At 23.7% G+C, this 18454-nt stretch overlaps 1 protein-coding gene across 4 annotated transcripts in view; it reads right to left on the bottom strand.

The window, feature by feature from the left end:
• The window catches only part of LOC117175996 (cAMP-specific 3',5'-cyclic phosphodiesterase), an 873036-nt gene that overhangs the window by 657466 nt on the left and 197116 nt on the right, over positions 1-18454 (bottom strand). The window contains exon 1 of one of the 4 annotated variants that reach the window (XM_033365930.1): positions 2791-3322. The exons of the other annotated variants lie outside the window; for them this stretch is intronic. Coding sequence (XP_033221821.1) covers positions 2791-2882 — 92 coding nt within the window. The 5' untranslated portion in view covers positions 2883-3322. Of the gene's footprint in view, positions 1-2790; positions 3323-18454 lie in introns of those variants that run through there. 4 annotated transcript variants of the gene reach the window in all.

Below are 18454 nucleotides of genomic sequence, written 5' to 3'. Positions count from 1 at the left end.
GGAGCATCCGGACACTGACGAGCCATAATAAAAAAAGAAATCTTTTCTGAAATTAAATGGAATCAAAAGTACTGAAATTGAAAAAATCTAGTTTTTTCATCGACAAATGCCCAAATAATGCATTTGTTTATACAATTTGTTAAAAAAATCATAAAATTTATGAAATAATGATGAATTTTGCTGAAATTAACATGAGTTTTCTAATTTAAAAAAATTGGCATCGAAAAAACACGAATTTGTATGACGACAAATGTCTAAATAATGCATTTGTTTAATAAATTTGTTTATAATATTAACAAGAATAGTTTTGAAATAAATTTTTTTCATTAAAATATTTATTCCCTTCGAATTTCTTGCATTATAACTTAAAAAAGACGTTAAAATATTGAAAATTATAGAAAATACACTTTCAACAAAAAATTTGTTTATAAAAATTTGGTTTTGTTTATTTTATTATGATGGAATATCTTTATATAATGTGAATCCATAAAACGGAGGCGATTACAACAATTAAAAAAAAAATAAAATGAAAATCAGGCTCGAAACTTTCTTTGAAATTTTATCAACTTAAAAAAAAAACATTCAAATCGGTCCACAGTTACAGCCAGAATTTTATTTTGAACCAAAAAATTCGAAGAATTTTTCAAACACTATTTACGAGTGTTTACAACTGAAAATGAAATAAATTATCAATCCAGAAATGATTTTTTCAACTAAGATGATGAATCTTTCACTAAAAATGAATTTTTTTAACAAATAGTTAGTTTAATTTTCTATCCAAACCATTAATTTTTTACAAAAAAATAAATTCTCAAAAGAATAATTCAACTCTAAATCCAAAAGACAAACTTCCTATCAAAAATGATACAGTTTCAATAAAATATATAAATTTTCAAAAAAAAAAAAAAAATTTCAAACAAAAAATGGGATAATTCAATTTTCAGTCAGAAAAAGTCCATTAAAAAAAACGAGTTTCAAGCAAAATTAATTAATTTTATACTAAAAAATGAATTTTCAACCTGAATAATTAATTTTTAATTACAATGATGAATTTTCAACCTAAACGATGAATTTTTTATTAACAAAAACAAAATTTTCAATTAAATCCTTTTTTTTCAGTCAAAGAAATTAATTCTTAACCAAAAATAGAATAATTAAATTTTCTACAAGTACATTACAGACCATTTTGAACAAACAAAATTACGTTTTTATTATGAAAGGTAAAATTTCAACAAGAATTGGAATAGTTAAAGAGAATTTTCAATTTAAATGGTGAATCTATGACTAAAAAATAATAATTTTCAACTAAATACATACATTTTTAACCAGAAACGTAAACTTTCCACAAAAAATTAAATCGTTAAATTTTCAGTTAGTAAAATTGATTCTCAACCAAAAAGGAAACGGATTTTACACAAAATAGTTCAATTTTCAACAAAATGGTTAAAATATCAACCAAAGAAATTAATTTTTAACCAGAGAGATGTAGTTTCAACGAATGAAAGTACCTTTCTACCAAAAAATTCGGATTTTTAATTAATAGTTAATTAATTAATAGTTAATTAAAAGATGAACGAGTGACCAAGAAGATTGAATATTATCCCATTAAACTCAAATTTTCAATGAAACACAGGAATTTTAAATTAAATATTTGAATTTTTAACCAAAATTGTACAAATTGAATTTTTAATTTAAAAAATTAATTTTCCACTAGAAAACATGATATCAACTGAATAATTAAATATGGAAAAAAAGTTTTTCAAATGAAATGATTAATCATCAACCAAAGAAATAAGTTTTCACAAAGTAGTTCCACTTCCAACGGAGAAGTTAAACTTTTAACCAAAAAAGATGAATTCCCAACGATAAAGGTGTGATAGTTCAATCAAAAAGGATTTTAATTTTATATTAAAAATAGTTCGAATCAGCCAAAAAGATGCATTTTTAACAAAATAGTTTGAATCATCAACCAAAACAGAATAATTTTTAACCAAATAGTTGTGATTTTTAACCATAATTATCAAAGTAACTTTAACTTAATTTATCGAAAATTCCTTTCTGGAATTACTTGACCTGTAGAAATTCTGTAGAGTAGAACCTCGATTATCCGAGGTAATGTGGGGAGAAGACACCTCAGATAAGTGTAAGCTCGGATAAAACGGAAGAAGTACAAAATTTGGAAGAGTTATCTATTTTTGATTTATTTTAAATAGAAAAATAAATATAAACATTTAGCAAATAAAAGTAAACAACTCACGAATGTGGATTTATCCTTATTAATTTATTAATTTATTATTAATTGAAAACTACTGTGCGCGTTCAGAATTAGGCATAGCAGCTGCATCTGTTTTATTAAATATTCTCTGTATTATCCGAGCATACACCTCGGTTAATGCGAAGTGCTTGGATGAGACGCGTTGCCTCGGATCACGCGGAGCCTCGGATAATGCGGAACCTCGGATAACGCGGAGCCTCGGATAACGCGGAGCCTCGGATAACGTGGAGCCTCGGATAACGCGGAACCTCGGATAATCCAAGACGGGATAAGGTTCTAATGTAATTAAAAAAAATACATGTTGTTTTAAATTCTCTTAAATGATCTGTAAATGCTCTATTCAAGCTTAAATGCTGAGCATATTTTCGAGACTATCTGCTCAACATTAATTCTTTGTAATTTAGGATCCATATCAATCCATATCAATCCTTAAATCACTAAAAAAAAATAATAATCAGCAAAAAAAATTTTTCATTAAAAAAAGTTCACCGGTACGTGAGCAATCTTTGACTCACCGGATCTCAGGTCCTACAATAACTGTCCACCCTCTCCTACGTCTCCTCTCTTTTCTTCTTGAAGCTTCAACAACACTTAGTTTTTCCATCATTAAAGTTTAATCACTTCCTGGACTTTTGGAAACATTTTCACTTAATTTTTTAAACATAATTAAAATAAACAAATTGGACTCCTCTTTTCGAAGTTCCTTAATCATTACCAAAGATGGAACCATAATTTGAATTCATCCCTCACTGATTTTTAATTCGGTTAAGCATTTTTTCTTTTGATTTAATCTAATTTATTTAGAATTTAAATCAAAGATCTGAAGAGCTAGATATAATTTATTAATTTATTAATTTTGCAATTTTTTCATTTTTTTACCGCTCTTGATACTTTCTCAAAACCATTTGGTTTGAATGTATGATACCGTGTCGAAATCGCTTGCTTTTCGATTTATGATTTTTGTAGCCCATAATTAAAGAAAATATGGTTTTCAATTTTGTGTTATGATAATTTATGTTTAATGTACGAATTGAGAGATCAGCCTCTGAACATCGCGACGCACCACAGAGTACTGAATGTCGTATTGTATTTATAGAGCGACTCGGATTATTTTGAACACCCTTGCTTTTCTCAAGTATACGTCTTTTTTTCAAAATTTATACAATTTCACATTTGCAACTAAACTAGTTTTAATCTTGCGAAATGCAATCTTGGCTGAGACTTCTTAGATTGAAGATTGAACTATTTTCTTGAAAAATCGGCTAATTGGTAAAAAAATTAATCTTGTTTGTTAAAAATTCATTTATTTATTTAAGGATTCAAACATTTTGTTAAAAATTTGTCTAAATGGGTGAAAAATTAATCTTCTTTGTTAACAATTCATCTATTTGTTTGAGAATTCAAATATTTTGTTACAAACTTGATATATTCGTTGAATCCCACTGGCTGATAATTCGATTTTTTTTTTTGAAATTAGTTTACTAATTGCAAATTTTTATGTTTCAATTCGTGAGAATTTAATTTTTGCAAATTCCCAATTTTTCCTTGGCTCTTTTTTTATTTTCCCTGATTGTTAATATTTAAATAAATAATAAATAAATTAAATATTCAGATGACATTAATTTATTTTTAACAAAAAACTCGTTTTTACTATTAAAGATAGCTTTTTAACCAAATACTTGAATTTAAAACAAAATCATTAAATTTTCAACATAATAGTTGAATTTATGAACGATATAAATAAATTCTAAAGAAAAAAGTGTTATAGATTATATTTCAATCAAAACATTTTCCATCAAAAAAATTTTAATGGCAAAATTGTCAACAAATGAAGATTTTTCACTCAAAACATAAATAAAATATTATCTATGTTATTAAACTTCAAGCCAAAAGACTATTAATTAATTAATTTTTCACGAAACTGATTCACATTAAAAAAATGAAAAAGTTATATTTTTAGTGAAAAAATTGATTTTAAATAAAAAAAGGCTTTTCCACTAAACTGTTAAATTTTCAATAAAATAGTCCACCTTTCAACCAAAGAGATGAATTTTTATTTAAAAGTATAAATTAAAAAAAAAATATTTCTTGAAAAAGTCATTCAATCATATCTTTTAAACAAAAGATTTAAATACTCAAGCAAAGAAGATTAATTTTTAATCAAAAAGTTGTATTTTCATTTAAACAAAAAATAAAATTTATAATAAAACAGATGAATTATTAACGCAAATTTTTAAAAAATTGTTGAAATTTCTGTTAAAAAGATTTCAGTTGACTTTTAAGGATCAAAATATGAATTTTTAAATAGGAAATAAGTTTGTACCAAAAAAATTAAATTTTCAAACCAAACCGACGTTTTTTTTAACCAAAAGGGATAAATTGTTAACAAAAAAGTTGAATTCTTGACCAAATAGTTGCAGTTTCATCCAAGAAAGATAAAATTTGTACTAAAACAGATTAATTTTTAATAAAAAAAAACATATTTTTTCAAAGTGGAATTTTTATCCATAAAAGATTTTAATTCATCTTTGAACATTACAATATAAATTTTAAACAAAAAGTAAATTTCCTCCGAAATAGTTCTGTTTTCAACAAAATAATAGAATTTTCAACTAAACAGTTGTATTTTTATCCAAGAAAGATGACATTTTTCTTAAAACAGATAAATATTTATTAAGTGAAAAAATTCAACGAAATAGTCGAATCCCTGCCCAGAAAAGATTTAAGTTCTCTTTTCAACAGCAAAATATTAAATTTAATCAAAAAGTAAATTTTCTGCAAAATACTTCAATTTTTCATAAAACAAAAGAATTTTCAACAAAATATTTTTGCTAAAAAGAGTTGACTTTTGAACCAAGCAGTAGCATTTTTATTTAAGAAAAATCAAATTTCTTCTAAAACAGACGAATTAAAAAAAAACTAAAAAAATGGTTAAATTTTCATCCAAGAAAGAAGCCAGTTCACTTTTCAGAAAAAAATAGGCATTGTAAAAAATAAGTTAATTTTCTGCTAAAAGTTTTCTGCTAAAAGTAAATCTTTTAGAAAACATGGCATTTTTAACAAAACGGTTAAATTTTATCTAAAGAGGATGCAATATTTCTGCTGAAAAAGATGAATTTTTAAATGAAAGTTCCACTTTTTCTTGTTTTTTCGCTTAAAATTGAGCTGAAAATTTGTATTATTTTTGTTGTTAACAAATTAATTTCTGCACAAAAAATGTAACTGTTCCATCTTTGGTTAAAAATTGATTTTTCCAGGATAAAAATGCATGTATTTTGTAAAAAAATTTATCTTTTTCGATAGAAAATTGTTATTCTGGGTTGAAAAGTCATCACTCTGTATTCTTGTTTAAAAAGGCAACGGTTTTATTGTAAAATAATCTTTTTCGGTTTGAAATTCCAATCTTTATTTATTATTTATTTTTTTGTTAAAAATTAAACATTTTTTTTAACTCAACTATTCTTTTAAGAATTTGTTTGTTGTTGAAAATAAATTTTTTCATCTGAAAATATAGTCATTTCATTTTTGTTTGCAAATTTTTTTCTTTATAGGTTAAAAATGCAACTATTTAGTAGAAAATACATTTATTCAGATAAAACTTCATCTATTGGGATAAAATATTTATATTGTTTTTTAAAAACCCATCGTTTCGGTTGAGATCTCAACAATTTTATTAAAAAATTCTCTTCCTGAGTTGAATTCAATTGATTGAAACTTCGTTTTTTTGTGGAAAATTCATTTTTTTAACAAAAAATGTATCGATTTTATTATTGTTCGCATTTTTTTATTCGCTGATTCAACTAATTGGTTAAAAACTCATCTTTCATAATTGAAAATTAACTTCATTTTGTAAAATCATTAGTTGCCTCAAAATTTAAAAAATTTGTTAAAAAGTAATTATTTTTTATTTAAAATTCAACTTTTTTGTTGCCAATTTAACTGTCGAGTTAGAAAATTCTTATTTTAATATTAAAAATTCAACTGCAATCTTTCTTCAGTGAAAATTTAACTATTTTGTTGAAAATTCGTCTTTTTTTTGTTTTGAATTAAAAGGAATTTTTTTTTGTTTGAAATACTTGCTATTAAATTATTGGTTTGAAATGGATGCTTTTTTGGTTGAAAATTCAACTATGTGTTTTTTTCTAAAAATTCATCATTTTAGTAGAAGATTTATAATTCTACTTAAAGTATAATAATTTTATTTAAAGATTTATTTTATTGATTTCATATTTTTGGGTTGAAAATTAATTTTCTCAATTGAAAATTAAACTGTACAAGTTAAAGATTTATCATTTTGGGTTAAAATTTATCTCTTTGCTTGAAAGTTCAACAATCTTGGTAGATTTTTTTTCCTAAAAAATTTTTATTCGTGAAAAATTCGTCTTTTTGTTCGAAAATTAATATTTTGGTTAAAATTTTAATTGTTTTGTGCAAAATTTACATTTTTTATTAAAAATGAAATAACATCGGTAAAAGTTATACAACTTTGTTTAAAATAGGTCACTTATTGCAAGAAAATATTCTTCCTTTTAGTTAAAAATTTCTCTCTTCGGTTTTAAAATTCACCTGCTTTAATAGAAATTTCAGATTTTCTGGTTAAAATTTCAACTATTGAATTTTTTCAAATTTAATTTCTTTTTTTGAAAGTTAAAAATTTAACTTTTTAGTAAAAAATGCGTTTGGGTTTGCTATAAAATTAATTTTCTTAGGTAGTTTATCAATTTTTAGTTAAGAATGTGTCTTTTTTGGTATGCTTTATTTTTTTGTTAAAAATTCACATTTTTGAATTTGAAATAAACTGTTTTACAGAGCATGTTTTTGTGTACTTGGAATTTCAAAATTTTTGATGAATTTCATTATTTTCCTGTTTGCAAAATCTTTATTTGTTAAAAGTTTGTTTTCTTGATTTTGAAAATTTAACTTCTCCTCTATGTTAAAAAATTTATCTTATAAAAAATTATGAATTTTTAATTAATTTATTTGAAACTACATTTTTTCATACTAAAACAATACAAAATTTTAATACCTTAAATTAAAGTCGTTTAAAAATGAGAAATTTCTAAATTGTTAATTGTACTTTTTAAATTTCAACCATTTCCATTTTGATTGCAAAATTAAAACCAGTAAAAGGGAAAAAATGCTAACTTTAGCGTTCGACATTTATATTCATAACTCTAAAATTGTGACAATTTAAAATTAAATAAACTTATTAATTAATAATACATCAATTTTAGTTATTTCTATTTTTATATATATTTATTTTAACACCACCATCTTTAACTTTTTAATTTAAAATCATTTAATTTTTAACACTTCATTCAGAATTATTATTTATTCTTAAAATTTTCTAACCTACTATTTTTAAATTGTAAATCAATTTTTTTTCTGCCACTGAAAATCGGACTATTTAAAAATATTACATTGAAAATTAAAATAAAGAATGCAAAACAATATTCCTATATTTTTGAATCCAATTTTTGAAGTTGAAAATTTTTATACCTTAATCTTCGAAATTGTTTTTTTTTAAAGCGTAATTTCACATGTTCAATATTTTGGAACATTAAAAAAAAAAGATTTTGTTTCAAAGCTCGAATTTGGGAAATTATTGTCTTAATTCCACACTGTTTTTAATTTATTTTGAAGGAATTTAAACTTAAAACTGGGCAAGTATCAAGTATTTCAATTTGATATTTTTAAGAATTTAAAAACCCAGAGAATTTTGTACCTTTAAAATTAAACTAAAACAATTTGTAATATTTAAATCTAAAATTATTAAGGGAAACCGCCCTACAGTGGATAGTGTAACCTAGAGTGGATAATCAATAATTAAAAATATTAGTGTATGTAAAATAATCAATTTAATTTAATTAATAGTCAAGAGACTATACGTGTTTAAAATAAAAATAAAAATTATTTTTAAATTATTTTGCACTTGATTAACCACTATCCACTGTAGATGTCTTTATCCACTGTAGGAGGGTTTTCCCTATATTAAAAAAAAACTACTAGAATTGATACCAAACAATTCAGACAACTTCAGTAGTTTAGCTCAGGAAACACAATGTATCAGGATTATTTTTTTTTTTTTGAAAAGAAACATTGCAAGAAAAGCTCGCGCTGAATTTACCAATTCTCTTTTTTCGCAGAAATGGATTTCATTGGAATCAAGAAATAAAAAAATAAAAAAAAGAGGCCAAATGCGCTTATAGAAGCTTAAAATTAGCTGACACGTACGAAAATTCTTTTGTGATGAGTTTAGACTTTAAAGAAATATTAAAGTTTTTGACAATTATACTTTCTTATTCATCTGTTTATTTATTTATTTCACTACATTATTTGCAATGAATATGGATAAAAATATTTGTTAAATAAATTAAATAACAAACTCAGAATAAATCTAAGAAAATTCAGTAAAATTTAATTTACATTCAAAAGAATTTAAATGAATTGGAAAAAATGTTAGAAAATAAAAAAATGCATTTATTTCCGTAATCAAGGTTAATTAAAAAAATCAAATGAATTTAAAAGAATTTTAAAATATGAAAAAAAACTTTACCAAATTTAGTAACTTTGAAATAGGCTTAGAAAAATTCAAAGGAATTCAAAGAATTTCATGAATTGTCTAAAAATTTAGGTGAGGTTAATAGACTCTAGAATCAATTAAATAAAAGCTTTCAAATATTCAAAAAAATTCACTGAATAAAGTAGAGTTAAGTGAATTTACAATACATTTTCTTTAATGGACTGAATTCAGATAAATAGGATTGAAGAAAATTAGTGAAATCAAAGGAATTCAAAGAAATTGAAAAAATGCAAAGGAAGTACAAACAATTTAAAGAAATTCAGTGGAATTCAAGAAAATTAAAAATAATTCGAAGGAATTTGAAAGGATTCAAAGGAATTGAAAAGGATTGAAAGGGACTTAAGAGAATTCAAGATGAATTAATGTGAATTCACAGTGATTTTGAAACTTTAATTAGCGTACTTGAGCTTACATGAATATATTTTCTTGGTAAATTTTCATAGAAACTTTACATTTTAGTCATAATGAACCATAGAAATTCGTAATAATTTCAAGGCATTTGAAAGATATTAAAGGTATTCAAAATAATTAAAAGGAATTTAGAAGAATCCAGGATAAACATTTAAAGAATTCACGGTGAAGTTCTAATAAATTTAAAAAATGAGTGAATTCCGTTAAATGGGATTGAATAGAATAAGTAAATACAAAGGCATTTACAACAATTCATAGGAATTCGAGGAAATTAAAAAAAGTTCAAAGGAATTAAAAATAATTTAAAGAAATTCAATATAATTGAAGAAAATTAAAAATAATTCGAAGGAATTTTAAAACATTTAAAGAAATTTAAAAGAATAAAAAGGAATTTAGAAAAACTCAGGATAAAATTATGTAGACCCACAGGGATTTTGACACTTTAATTATCGTACTTGAACTCACATCAATATATCATCATGGTAAAGAGCACCTAGATAGATATAAGCATATTTTCTACTGAAAATAAGAATCACGTTTTCAAAGTTTACATTTTAGTCAAAATAATTAAAAGAAATTGAAAATAATTCCAAGTAATTTGAAAGAAATTAAAGCGCTTCAAAGTAATTAAAAGGAATTCAGAAGAATCGTGGATAAACTTTTTTAAAAAATTCATGTTGAAGTTCAAATAAATTTAAAAAAAATGAATTACGATGAATGGGATTGAATAGAATTAGTAAATTCATGGTCATCCCGAACAATTTGAAGGAATTCAAAGAAACTAAAAAAAGTTAAAAGGTATTACAAATAATTTAAAGAAATTCAACAGAATTTAAGGAAATTACAAATACTGCGAAGGAAATTAAAAAGATTCAAAGAAATTCAAAAGAATTAAGAAGCATTTAGAAGAATTCAGGATGAAATATGAACATATTTTCTACTGGAAATGAAACCCACGTTTTGAAAGTTTACTTTTTAGTCCAAATAATCCAAAGTAATTCCAAATAATTCCAAGGAATTTGAAAAAAATTAAAGAAATTCAAAATAATTGCAAAAAATTTAGAATAATTCTGTATAAACCGTAAGAAAATTCACGCTACTCTTCAAATAAATTTTTTAAAATTGACTGAATTCTGATAAATGGGATTGAATGGAATTAGTGAATTCAAAGGAATTCAAAAGAATTAAAAGTAAATTTCAAAAACGCAAAGGAATTACAACTAATTAAAAGCAATTCAATGGAATTAAAGAAAATTAAAAATAAACCGCAGGAATTTGAAAGGATTTAAATAAATTAAAAAAATTCAAGAGAATTCCAAAGAATTCAGGGTGAATACCAAATAATCTAATACTTATTACAATTTTTTAAACTTTTGAAAATTGTTTGAAATTTATAATACTTCCACAATTATTAAAACTAATTCCTCAATCACAAAATAGACTTAAAAACTGAAATTTAAAATAATTATTCAATGTTTATTGCTTATTAATAAAAAATTGATTTTATATTTGAATAAAGAAGTAGATTTTTTAGTACGAATGTGAAATTTTAATAATTTATAACATATTTATGCAGTTTACAACTATTATTTTTTGTAAATAATTGTAAACAAAAACAAAATTAGTTATTTCAAATAAGCGCGCCAAACATAAACAATCCAGTTGTTGACGCGACGCATGCGCAGTACGAAAATATCCCAAAATTTGAATATCCGCGTTAAACAAAATAATTGAATTTTCAACAAAAAAAAAAAATAGTTTCAACCAAAGATACGAATTTTCAAATAATCACGAAATATTCCATAGAAACTAAATGGTCCATTTAAATATAATTCAAAAAAAGCTTATTTCGTCTCAAAAATATAATTTCCCCGCGAAAATCGACTGGGAAATATTCGCCGCAAAGTCATGCAGATTTTGGAAAAAAACAATTCCGAACATCCAGGAGCTCAGGCAGTAGCGCTTCGGATTCATAGCCGACAGGATGCGCGTTCGATTCTTGCTGCCTTTACTTTTATTTTTTTTTCGTATTGAAATATTATTTAAATGATAATTTTCTTTTATAAATTGCGGAAATAGATAAAAAATGCTCTTTCTTACGTTTTTAAGGAATTTAATTCAGAATATGATTGTAAACAAAATTTTAATGGGGCCAAAGATCAGGCGGAAGCGGATTTTGGTACTCAATAAGAGAAGTCACTTGAGGTATTCTTTAGAAGATTTCTGAATGTACGCGCGTAGGTGCCGTCATCACGTTGTGGAGTATAAAGTTACTTTTGGCAAAAATACAAGCCACGATATGCGTCGTATGATATAATTAAATGCACGTGCTATACCGTCCGTTTACGAATTTTCCGAGTTTTATGACTCTTAGTCAACTTTATTTTTATTTTGAAAAAGAAGGTAATTTTTTTTAACTAAAAAATAGAATTTTTCAGAAAACAGTTGACTTTTAAAACATGAAAAGATAAAGTTTTAACAAAGAACGGTAATTTTTCTAAAAATTTTCCAATTAAAAATATAAATAAATAAACTTTAACCGAAAACAGTTGCATTTTTAACCCAAAAAGATAAATTTACAGTCCGAAAAGTTAAAATTAAAATACTTTGCAAAAATGGTTAAATTTTTTTAAAAATAATTAAATTTCCAACAAAACAGATGAATTAAAAAAAAATTTCAACGAAGCAGTTCCATTTACAATTATATAGTACAACTTTTAAGCAAAAGGGGCAAATATTTAAAACTTAGTTGAAGTTTCAACCGACAAAAATATATTTAAATAAAAATGAAATAGTTGAATTTTCGTATAAAATTATAAGTCTTTATTAAAAAAGATTAATTTTTAAAGATAGAGTTTGTCACTTCAAGTAAGTAGTTAACTTTTCGATTTAAAAAAATAAATTCTTAAACAAGGGTGTTATAAATTGATATTTAACCCAAAAAATGTTTTAATTTTAAATCAAAAAAAGTGAAAATTAAAAAAATTAACTGTCAGCTACAAATTTTCTATAAAACAATTGATTTTGCAAGCCAAAAAGATAAATTTTCTACAGAACAGTTGAACTTTTGAGAAAAAAATGGCATTTTTCAGCATTTAGTTTAATTTACGACTAAGAGCGATCTACTTTTAACCAAAAATTAAATATTTAAATGTTCAATTAAAAAAAAAATCAGTGAAAAAGGAAATTTCTACAAAATAGTTAATTTTTTAACAAAGTTTTTCAACTTTCAGCCATGTAGTTTGATTTTACATAATAAAAATTTATTTTAATGTTATTTTGTTGTAATTTGATAGTTATAAAAATAAAAAAGACGAAAGAAAAAAAAAAGAAGAAAGGGGATGTGGTTGACTGCTTTCTCATTCTTCTTTCCTATTTTTTATTTTTGAACAAAAATTATTTTTTTCTTTTCTGATTATATTTCTTACATTTTGATTAATTTTATACCAAAAAATAACATTTTTAAAACAATACACGAATTTTCAACTAATAACGATTATTTTTTAACAAAAAATGAAATGATTTGATTTCCATTAAAAAATTATTTTTTTAATTAAAAAACTAATTTTTACAAAGAAATGGTTAAATTTCAACAAATAAAAATAATTTTTTACAAAGTAGTTTAACTGACAACTAAATAGTTGAATTTTCAACAAATATATATGAATTCTCAAAGAAAAATCATGTAATAATTAAATTTTTAACTAAAAAGTAGCAATTTTGAGTCAGAAATGGAGTACTTAAATTTTCTGTTAAAAAAATTAACTTTAAAAAAAAATCATTTCACACAAGATAGTTAAATTGTTAACCCAGGAAATACTTTTTAAAATACAATTATGAATTTTTAGCAAAAAATTATTATTAACGTTAAAGTTTACCTTTTCCGCAATTACTTGAATTTTTAATTAAAAACGATCAATTTTCCACGAAGAAAGAAACAGGCTACATTTAAATTTCACATTGTAAAATTTCCTTTTGCTAAAGTTATTAATAATATTAATTAAGTGTTCCTAACTAAAAAGTTAAAAAAGCTGAAAATTTCTGAAAAACTCGCAATTTTCTAGAATTACTTTAAGAGAGTATTGTTAAAGAAATAATGGCTTATTTAAACAATTGCGTTTCGTTAAATTGCAATAAATATTACCTCACTTCAAGTGAAAAATTTAAAAAAGTGGAAAATTAAAAAAACACTACCATACAGCATTGGTATGGAAGAAGATATTTATAAAAAATAATTATTTATTTAAAAAGTTATTTTTGCTCAATCGAGTTAATTATTAACTCACTCCAAGTGAACAGTAGACAAATAGTTAAAAATTCAAGAAAAACCGCAACTTTCTAGCATTATTCAAATAGAATATTATTAAAAATATTAATCAATTTTTTATACAGCTTATTACACTAACTTTAATTAATTGTTCACCTCACTTCAATTGGCAATTGGACAAAACGTGGAAAATTTTTAAACATTCCCATTTTGTAAGATTTCTCAGAGAGAATATTACTAAAAAAAATAATAAATTGTTTAAACAAATACGCTTGTTAACATTAATAATGTTTTACCTTGCTTCAATCGAAAGTTGGACATAAATGAAAATTTTCTTGAAAAAACCGCGACTTTCTAACTCTATTCTAAGAGAAAATTGCTAAAAATAATAATAAATTGTTTAAGCAATGTATGTAAATATCTAGATATTATTATCTAATAATATATTATACACTACAAAAAATTTGCGTTAAAAAACCACAAAAAATCATAATGAGAGCCAAGAATTTACAAAATCCATTTTTCAGTACCCCATAAAACCGACTTATGGGGGAGAGATTTTAAAAGTAAAATTTCATTCGTATTATATAGCCAATCCTGAAGAGAAATCTTAAATTTAATTCAATCGAGCTTATATTAACAATTCTAAATAAAATTCACGAAAATATCTTTTTTTTTCTTATGGGAAATACATGCTAAACTTCAATGTTAATTATAAAAATTTTAAGTCTCCTTATATATATTTTTTTGTAAAAAATCATCTGTTTTAATTAAAAAATCGACTATTTTGTTCAAAGTTTAATTATTTTATTTAAAATTGAACTATTTTTTTAAAAAAGAATCTTGCTTGGTCAAACAATCCCCTGTTGCTTAAATGTAGAAAAATTTGAGAAAAATGCACTTTATTGGTTGAAGATTTAACTGCTTTGTCAAAAATTCGCCTTTTTTTTGAAAATTACTTTTCCTAACTGAAAATTGAACTGTTCTATTTTTGGCCAAAATCAATAACTTTTTGTTGAAAAATTCAACTATTTCATTCTTAGTTGAGCATTCTTTTTTTTGGGTTGAACTATTTTTCTTAAAATGAGTTATATATATTTTCATAAAAATGCATTTTTCCAACTAAAAAATTAACTATCTTTGGAATATTAATTTAAGAATGGTCTCTTAGTAATAAATTTCGAGAAACTTTAATTCAAACTGATCTAGCTGTCCATCTATAAAATAAAATAACATTTTCTTTCTAGGGTGCGCACCTGGTGGATCTCGCGCTTTGCGCTCGATAACCTATTTTCCTCGCCCTGCGCGTTCGGTCATTGTACTTCCTCTACATTTTAGCATTGGATTTTCAAAATTAAAGCTTAAACCATCGACAACAGAAAATTGAAAGATTGTGAATTCTCTTTCGTTAAAGCTCGTTCGGGTTTAACGAACACAATCTCATCTCATTGTTTATCTTCGCTCACCTTTACATGATAAGCGACGCACATTGCATGTATTTGAAGATGAGATCAAAATATCTAGGTACTCACCTGCAACAGTAAAACAAAATATAATTGTTAGTCTTATTGTTTAAATTAATTAAAAGACGTGTATAAGTAACTTAAATAACTTGTTAAAAATGTTATGCTATTTATAGCTATGGATTTTTAACTTTTGTAATTAATGATAAACAAACTCAGCTTCCGATAAAAAAAAACCTTCTGGATTTAACTCTGAAATATGTAGGTGTTCCTTTTCAAAACTATATTTTTAACAATTAATTTTTTTAACGTATTGTCTTAAACAAACTAAACGTCCAATAGAAAAACCAAAAAACCTAAATGCGTTTTTTTATATTCATTAAACAATTAAATTATTTGTTAACAATTTTAAACTTACCAAATGATGCTACAACAATTGAGCGTCAGATAAAAAACTGAAGACACCTTCAGATTTATTACATTTTATCACATTTAATTATTTCTTCAAATTATAATTTTCTTTATTATGCTTTGAAAATTTTTAAATTATCAAAATATGATTCGATTGTTTGACAAATGATTTTTTTAAAAGAGTTTTTTTTAATTAATTCCCTTTCTGAAAATTAAAATCAGAAAGAAAAATAGCATTTTTTATTCACATCCTATAGTCAGTTAAAAAAGCTGCATGAGAAAAATGATCATTGAAAAATAATTCTCTCTTTAAATCCCCTTTCCTTGACATTAAATAGTAATTTATGGTTCTTGTGGAAGCACGGCAATTTTTCTTCACGTCGAATACATCCGAAGCGATTTTCCAACATACGTGTGTAACCAAGTGTCACTTCATTAATTAATAACATACGCTTCCTGACCAGGGCCATGAATAAAATTTTTTGCGCCCGGTGCGATGGAATAATTTTGCGCCCCACTCCCTTACAAAAATATTGTCAGAAGTAGCACAAATTAAAAACAAAAAACAAAAAAAAAACAAGAAAAATAGTTTGATTCAATTGTTTAAATATCACGTTAGGGGTTGTTATCTGATGAAAATATACATCTACAAAATCTTGTGGAATTCCTTCAAGGAGATTTTAAACTATTATCATAAATCTTAAACTAAAATAGTTAAATTTTCAGTCTAAAAAGTCTATTTCTGAAAAAAGACTTTTCAACCAACTGGTTACATCTTTAACCTAAAAAAATTAATTAATTAATTAATTATCAACTGAAATGATGAATTTTAAAAACAAACAGTTAATTTTTAACAAAGTAACTTAATTCTTAAACAATTAGTTGAATTTAAAAAAATTAAATTTGCTTCAGGTTCCGTTTTTGTATTGAAAAAGTACAATTTTTAACAAAAAATGAAGTACTTCAATTGTAAATTAAAAAACGAATGTTTAACAAACCAAAAAATAAAAATAGTTAAATTCTTAACCCAAGAGATGAATTTTCAACTGAAACGATCAATTATTCTTCATTAAAATGGAACTTACAACAAATTAGTTTAAATTTTTAGCAAGTAGTTAAATTTAAAAGAAAATTAATTTTCTACCAAAATGGATGAACTTTCAAGAATATTTATGAATCTTTAACTAAAAATGGAATAATTAAATTGTCATTAAAATAATAAATAAATAATAATAAATAAAATAAAAAATATTTCTGCTTCCAACCAAGTAGCAAAATTTTCAATAAGTGAAGATGAGTTCTCAAGCAAAAATGCAATAGCTTATATTTAAAACAAAAAATATTTGAATTTTAAATAAGAAATAGTTGAAATTTCAACAAAAAACGATTAAAGTTAAAAAACAATTTAACTCTTAAAAAAACGTCCTAACAATTGGTATTTTAAACAAACATATTTGAATTTTAAATAAAAGCAGTTGTTTCTACTAATAACAATAAAGATTTGGATTTTTGAAAACGGTGTTTTAACTAAAGACAATGGATTTTAAACCAAAAATGAACTAGTTCAAATTTCAATTGCCAAAATTAAGTTGAAAAAAAACTAATTTTCAGGAAAATAATTGAATTTAAAAAAAAACGAGTGTTCAAATAAAATGATGAATATTTCACACACACACACAAATTTTCAACAACGTATTTCAGCTTTTAGCCTGGTAGTTGAATTTTCAACTAAAAATAGATTAATTCTTAACAAAAAATGTGTTGGTTGATATTTCAAACGAAAAATACTTTTCTTTTCAATAGAAAACAGAAATAGAAATTTGTTCAAGATAATTTAAAATTTTTATGGTAAATAATAAACTGAAATAGTCAAATTTCCAGCCAAAAAAATCAATTCTTAAACAAAAGACTTCAACAAAATGGTTAAATCTTAAATCGAAGAAATTGAACAAATTAATTTATTTTGACTAAAATGGTGAATCTTCCAAAAACGACAAAATAATTTTTAACAAAGTATTCAACTTTTATACAATTAGTTGAATTTTCAAGAAAAAAGAGGAATTTTCGACGAAAAAAATAATACATAGTTAATATTCCTACCAAAAGAAAGATTTTATTTTTAAATAAAGAACAATCGAATGTATTCAAGATTTTTTAACCAAGACATGATTTTTCAGACTAAAAAGTTAACTTCTTACCAAAATGGTAGGATAAGGATTTAACCAAAGAAAAAATTTATGTTCTAAAAAAGATGAATTTTTAACAACATACATCAATTTTCAACTAAGTTGTTTAATTTTTGAAAGAAAAAGGCAAATTATCTACAAAAAGATTGCACTTTTAACCACAAAAGTTAAATTAAACGACAACAAAAATGAAATTTTTTACAAAATACGACACAAAATAGTTGAGTTCTCAAACAACAAGATCAATTTTCAAGAAATAGGAATAATTTTGTAAACCAAAAGAAAAATTTTCATAAAAATATAAAAGTTTTCTACGACACCGTTAAATTTTCAACTAAAAAGTATAAATTTTTTAATAAGGTATAAATTTTCAATATTCAAAAAAGTTATGAATTTTAAAGAGAAAAGGGCAAATTATTCACAAAGCAGTAGAATTTTCACCCGAAATTTGAATTTGGATTCCCATCAGATTAATTTTCAACAGAAGAAGGTAATTTTTATTATAATAATAATATTTTTATAATAATAATAATAATAATAATAATTATTATTATTATTTTTCTATATTTTGAATTAGAATAAGAGCTTTTTATGCTAGTTTTTAAATTTTATTCTGTGGATTCTTGTTTTTATATACAGGAATTCTATATATTAACTTGATTATTGAATGTTGAAGACGATTTTAAATTTGATTTCAATCTAAATTAAATGTCTTAAATTTTGTGAGAAAAAAAAATTATTTTTAACGAAATAGCTAAGCAAAAAAATAAATTTTCAAAGAAAAGTTAAAATTTTTAAACGAGAAGATAAATTATCACACCATGAAAATTAGTCTTCTCCGAAAAAGATAAAATTGAA

Source organism: Belonocnema kinseyi, chromosome 7, assembly GCF_010883055.1.
Source record: "Belonocnema kinseyi isolate 2016_QV_RU_SX_M_011 chromosome 7, B_treatae_v1, whole genome shotgun sequence".
Taxonomy (NCBI): domain Eukaryota; kingdom Metazoa; phylum Arthropoda; class Insecta; order Hymenoptera; family Cynipidae; genus Belonocnema; species Belonocnema kinseyi.
Note: the sequence above shows the minus strand (reverse complement) of the source record. Positions and strands in the feature narration are given on the sequence as shown.